The sequence below is a fragment of the Quercus robur genome, chromosome 6, assembly GCF_932294415.1.
Source record: "Quercus robur chromosome 6, dhQueRobu3.1, whole genome shotgun sequence".
Classification (NCBI taxonomy): domain Eukaryota; kingdom Viridiplantae; phylum Streptophyta; class Magnoliopsida; order Fagales; family Fagaceae; genus Quercus; species Quercus robur.
Genome location: NC_065539.1, coordinates 18,913,571 through 18,919,503, shown reverse-complemented (window position 1 = coordinate 18,919,503; position 5,933 = coordinate 18,913,571). Strand labels below are relative to the sequence as shown.

Below are 5,933 nucleotides of genomic sequence, written 5' to 3'. Positions count from 1 at the left end.
TGAAGGAATACAACTACTATTATCAATTCTAAACCAACCAGATGGAATACAATTGCTGCAAAACTATTGAAAAATCCTTCAACATATAGTTTTTGGAATAAACACATTTCCCATCCCAAAAAACCAAGCATGCAAGAAAAATAGAGTGGGTCAATGGGATCGTGAATGCCTTTACCCTTATGGAAACGAAGAATTACATGTAACATGCAAAATGTGCTCAATTGACTTGGAAATGTACAAATTAGCCAACTGAGTTTGGTAGAAATTATGTTCCCAAAAAAAAGAATACAATAAAATTTCCTCATCCTATTCATAATACTAATCTCTATCTTCAAAAGAATAGATATTTTATTATTATTAGTATTTATTTAAAAAGACTTGTAAGGACTTTTTTCTTTTTTCTTTTTTTTCTGAGAAACAGACTTGCAAGGACTTAATTACAGTCCTCTGAAGTTTTCACCTAGCATGACTCTAACTTGAAATTTATAAAATCCTATCTATCTATTTTTAAGTGAATTAAATTTTACAAACTTGGGAAGACGGTTGATCAACTTTGGAGTGACTACAAGGCCGAGTATGGCAACTAAGTAAGGGCTATGGTTAAGAGCCTGCCGAATTGAAACGAACAAATTATAGTTGTATCCTTTCCGCATCTAATTCCAAGACCAAAACCTACTATATCATGAATTGTACATTATGTTGGTCATACATATATAATGTAGCTTAAGTAGTAATACATTGAAAAATATTCAAAATAATAACACTATCATAAAAATAAAAATAAAAAAATTATCACTCGCAACGCATGGGTTCACAACTAGTATTGTTTAAACACTGAAAACTATTGTTTAAACAACAATAACAAACAGACCCTCAATTTTGTTGAGTTTCATTTAGTGTTAGACAATGACCGAGTTAGGATTTCCGAGTTAGTGGGTCAAAAGTATAAACAAGAAATATAAGTTGATGATTGGTTGTCTATTATTTTATTTTATTTTTCCGGTAAGTCTTTTTAAAATTTTTTTGGATTATAATGATTTGTGGTTTGTTGTTGTTTATGTTAACATATGGTTATTTGGGTTGATTTGTGATATTGTTTGAAGTAATACGTGAAAGAAGAAATGTTATGTGTGCAACATTTTCACAACTTTCATAATAAATTTTAAATAATAAGTTGTTACTAGCTGTTATTGGTGAGTAAAAAAGTAATTTAAATAATGAGTTCAAATTAAAATCAGTAACAATATACTACTCATAATTTGTTGTTAAAGCGTTATAAAAATGTTGTATTCATAGCAAATAAAAGCCAACATTTTGGACCACCAAAAGGGGTGGCCTAGTGGTCAAAATGTGTGATTGCTATCATGAGGTCCCATGTTCGAATCCTAGAGGAGAATAAGGTTGCTTCTTGCAGTTAATTTCTGATTTACAAACTTTCATGTGGGGCGGGTTAGGGTTGCCCCTGCCCTTTTTATTCAGCCGAAAAAAACAAAAACCCTTTTGTAGAGAGGTGGGCCAATTAAGGTTAGGCCCTAAAAGGTATAGCTAGTGGTCCATGGTACAGGTAGTGAAGATGGTAACTTGAGGAGAAGTTTTAGCCAATCGAGGTGATAAGAATAAGATATCTGGAGTGTGTGGAGGTTGCAAGTCGGCCGTTGTAATTGATAAAATATTGCAAGAATTGTCAGCGTGTAACATTACTTATCTAGAAGAATTCATGAAAGACACCATTTTTGACAAGTGGTGACATGGAATTGTTAACCTTGAACTAATTTACAAAGGGTCCGATTAGGGCATTCGTTAAGAAGAAAATTCCAATGCAGTCCAGCTTTTTTTTTTTTTTTTTTGATCGGACAGTCCAGCTACTTTTTGATGAACAGTCAAGCGACATTTAATATAAAAATCTATATTTTTATCAATGCAGTACAGCTACTTTAATGAACAGTCAAACGACATTTAATATAACAGTCAAGCGACATTTAATATAAAAATCTATATTTTTATCAACTTTTGCTCCTTGACACTAAATTTTTTTTTTTTGATAACCAACATTCAGAAACTATCAATAAAAGGACATTAAGTCCAAACCAGATACATCTTTGAACAACTGACATTCTAGGATGGGTGGAGTATCCTCCACCCACACAATGCTGTCATTTACAAATTTAGCATTTCTTGCCATCAAATGGGCAGCACAGTTGCCGGCCCTACAAACATGAGAAATCTGCCACTTCTGGACATTATGACTCCCCCTCCAAGATCCTTCAATAATCATCTGAATCGAACTTGGAGGGGCACAGCGACCAGCCAGAGCATCTGTCACTGTCTTCGCGTCACCTTCCACTATAATGTTCCCCAAACCGAGATCACCTGCTAGCTGAAAGCCCTCTTCAAAGGCCTTCGCCTCCACTTCCAGCGCTCCCAAGGGTAAATCCAGCCTCTTGCTCATAGCTCCCATTAGAAGACCCCTTTCATTTCTTATCACAACCCCTATTCCGCAACTGCCCAACTCTTTAAACACCGCTCCGTCAACATTAACTTTAAACCATCCTTCACGAGGAGGACTCCACCCTACTAAACTCGGCTGTGCTCTCTGTTTTGGAACATCCTGCAGCCCCTTAAACTCCTCAACCAGCCCACTAACTTCCGAGACTATTTCCTTAGCTAGCCTAGTCTTGCCTTCAAACTTTGCAGTATTTCTATTCTTCCATATACCCCATGCTGTACACGCTAGACGCTCCCACTCTATCTCCTTCCCATCCACCCAAATCTTCCATATAACATCAATAAAGTCTTTACTAGGATGACTCACCTTTGGCAAAGAAAGCATTGTTTCCTTCCACACAGCCGCTGCTGCCCAACAATCCCAAAGGGCATGCCCGGAAGATTCACTCAGACCACAGAAAATGCATTTATCCTCCGTAGTCACCTTTCGCCTCCAAAGACAGTAGTTTGTAGGTAGTATGTTCTTACATGCCCTCCACATAAAGTGTTTAACTTTGTTTGGACAGTTTAAGCCCCAAATAGACTGCCAAAACTCCTTCTTTCTCCTCGGATTTGACACCTCACCCCCTGCTCCCCTACCTCTGTTTTCAACCAGCCACCTTAACGCTACCTGGTAAGCACTTTTAACCAGGAAGTTACCTTTTTTCGACCAAGCCCATATCAAAGCATCCTCCGGGAAACTAGGACTTATTGGAATACTTAAGATTGCCTCCGCTTCATGAGGTAAGAAAATATCCTTCACCGCATTGATATCCCAGCCCCCTACTTCCCGGTCAATGAGGGACTCCACAAGCTCGCCCTCAAAGTTTTGGGGTTTAGGACTAACAACCATAAAGGAATTTGGAATTGGGATCCACCTATCTGCCCATATTTTTGTTTTTTGCCCATTCCCAATATTCCATTTCAAGCCTCTTCGAAGAACCTCTTTTGCATCCATCAAACTCCTCCAAGTATACGACGGTTTCTTACCAATTTGGGCCTCTAGATAATTGGAGTTTGGGAAATACAGGAATTAGAAACTAATCCTTAATGTAACAAGAATAGAAATACTAATCCTTAATGTAACAAGAAAAACGTGATGTCAAGAAGGATCCCAGTAGCTTCCACTTTTATTTAAAACAAAATACACTAAAACTTCCATAAAATCCACATTACGAAACCAGCAATTAAACTGCACAACTGTATGTTGTCCAGAAAATAGAGGCTACATCAAGCTACCCATACATTTTTGTAGAAAACACTGGAAATAGAACAACAAAATGAAAAAGCATTTTTTTTTTTCATGAGAATCAATGAAACTGCAGTTATGTAGTACTATCAAGAGTTAACTTTCCTGCAGTTCTTTCTAATCTCTCCCCTTGCACCTGTCAATGGAGAAATATTTCCCATCTTAACCATGGACTTGGCGAATTGCTCAAAGAAAAGTTGGCTGTTCTCTGCGTATTTCTTTACCAATTCCCTTGATCCTTCATTCTTGGTTAAAAGAACTTGATCAGAGTTCAGAAGGCCTTTTGAAGCCAATATGTTCTTGTAGTAGTAGCTATCAAACTTTGTTGGGCTGACATAGTCCAAGAAAAACAGGTTCTGATCACCACCGGATTTTGGACATCGGATTTTCAATTGGGCCGCATATGATTGATCAAGTGTGTAGTCAGGCTGTCCATTTCCCGACTGGTTGTACAGTCTTTGCCTGAAGCTGGTGCACCGGGCATTTCCAATTGTATGGCTCCCTGTATAACAAAATTTAGTTCACACACAAACATTCGGGTTATGATATTGGAGAATGTGAGTTTGAGAACTTAGTATATGTATTTAACTATTTCTCTTTACAAATAAGAATAATACACAATAAAGTAGTATGTAGTATAGACATAAATTAAATCAATAATAATTTGTCATCTTGGTAGTTGGTACCTAAATAGATTATGAAAAATATCATGTCGGTAATATTAGTCTAATTTTGTCCAATCAATGTTTAGAGCAATCTCATTTGATGACAAAAGAGAGCATGTCTTAAAGTAAGGACCCTATCTGTAAGGCATAAGCAAGTGCATTAGAGCCTTTACCAGATAGGGCAACAAGATCAACAATATCAAGCCCTTGTCGCTTGAACTTAGTGAGGATGGTCTGGAATGTGTTGTTTGGAGCAGGAATATTGTTGTTAGAACCACTCAAGCTTGCACTTCTGGAGTCTCTTCTGCCTAATAGTACCTCCCAGCTGGGCCCACCTCTCTGTGTGCATCCAAAACATGATCAGATCGAATTGAGTATTGGCTATGTAAGAGTAATTTGGTCGTGCCCAATTGATACAATGCACTAAAAATGTTGGTAATACTTACCAGAACAGTGGAATCTCTTGCAGCTATGGCCAAAAGGTCAGCACAAGATACTGTACGAGGGCACTCTTTCTCCAGTGCAGATTTGATCTCATCGAGGACTTCAAAACCTCGAGCTGAATTCCTGTTAGGATTTGCCCTCTTCTCACTGGCTATGGTTCCACTGCTGTCTAACAGTAATGAAGCATCACAACCCTGCAATATAGACAACTTGTGTCAACCACACTAAGCCATCGTGATACATAATAGAGTTCTGCTTATGAAATTTACAAGCACGGGTAATAATATATAGTCCTTGTAATTATATGTTGCAATATAATTGAATTGAATTTATAAAGTTAATGTGAGCTAGTCATTGAAGTGACAAGTTATAGCAAGCTAGTAGCAAGACCTGGACAAAACAATCATGGAAATGGAGCCTGAGAATTGAAGCTGCCGTACGGGCTTCTTTGGCCACAGCCTTCGCCAGTACGGACCTTACAATCTCTTGAGCTTTTGGGCAAGAGTGGTCATAAAACTGCGGGTAAAGGTAACCACCTTTGGTCTTGCTAGAGAAGCAAAGAGGAGCAAAAGCACAAAGAAAAAGAACCAAGAGAAAACTAGTGAGCTGAGACATTATTGTCTCTCTTTTTTGTCTTACACAAGGTTCTAGACCAAGAGTACTACAAAACACTTGCAGAGAAATAACAAAACTTGATATGATGAGAGGTGGATGGCTTTTGAGCATTTATAGGGAAAACTTTGTAGACAATATTAGACGAAGTGTGTGTTTGTATAGAGCGTTGCGCGTCTACGTTTCACGTTTTCTGCGTTTTTTTTTTTTTTTTTTTTTTTTTTATATTCTCACCAGCAGCAATTGTTGACCCGGTCCTCTGTGAATAGTGCACTTGTGCACTGTTCACGGGTCCCACAAACTCCACTTTTTATCAACTTTTTCATTAAAAATGGGTCCCACAACACTATTCACACATTTAAAAATTATTTTGCTACAGTGTTTTCAGTTTTAAGTTTTCAGTTTCAGCAAAATAAGTTCTATCCAAATAGACCCGAAGTCTTAAGGAGAGAGGAAAAAAAAAAAAAAAAAAGGGAACG

The 5,933-nt window shown here is 37.5% G+C and overlaps 1 protein-coding gene across 1 annotated transcript; it reads right to left on the bottom strand.

Moving 5' to 3' along the window:
* Positions 1 to 3,581: 3,581 nt before the first annotated feature.
* LOC126733112 (peroxidase 72-like) lies at positions 3,582 to 5,556 on the bottom strand. The gene is made up of 4 exons (XM_050436298.1): positions 5,233 to 5,556; positions 4,845 to 5,036; positions 4,572 to 4,737; positions 3,582 to 4,235 (listed from the first exon to the last, which is right to left on the bottom strand). Exons 1-4 carry the CDS (start codon positions 5,455 to 5,457, stop codon positions 3,823 to 3,825), a joined length of 996 nt encoding a protein of 331 aa, XP_050292255.1. The 5' UTR covers positions 5,458 to 5,556; the 3' UTR covers positions 3,582 to 3,822.
* Positions 5,557 to 5,933: the final 377 nt, after the last annotated feature.

Excerpts from the sequence above, each read along its gene's own strand:
- LOC126733112 (XM_050436298.1), bottom strand. The coding sequence starts at position 5,457 with ATGTCTCAGCTCACTAGTTTTCTCTTGGTTCTTTTTCTTTGTGCTTTT. Across the intron at positions 4,738-4,844 it reads CAAGAGATTCCACTGTTCTG|AGAGGTGGGCCCAGCTGGGA; the intron begins GTAAGTATTACC and ends GGATGCACACAG. Across the intron at positions 4,236-4,571 it reads TGATCTTGTTGCCCTATCTG|GGAGCCATACAATTGGAAAT; the intron begins GTAAAGGCTCTA and ends TTTGTTATACAG.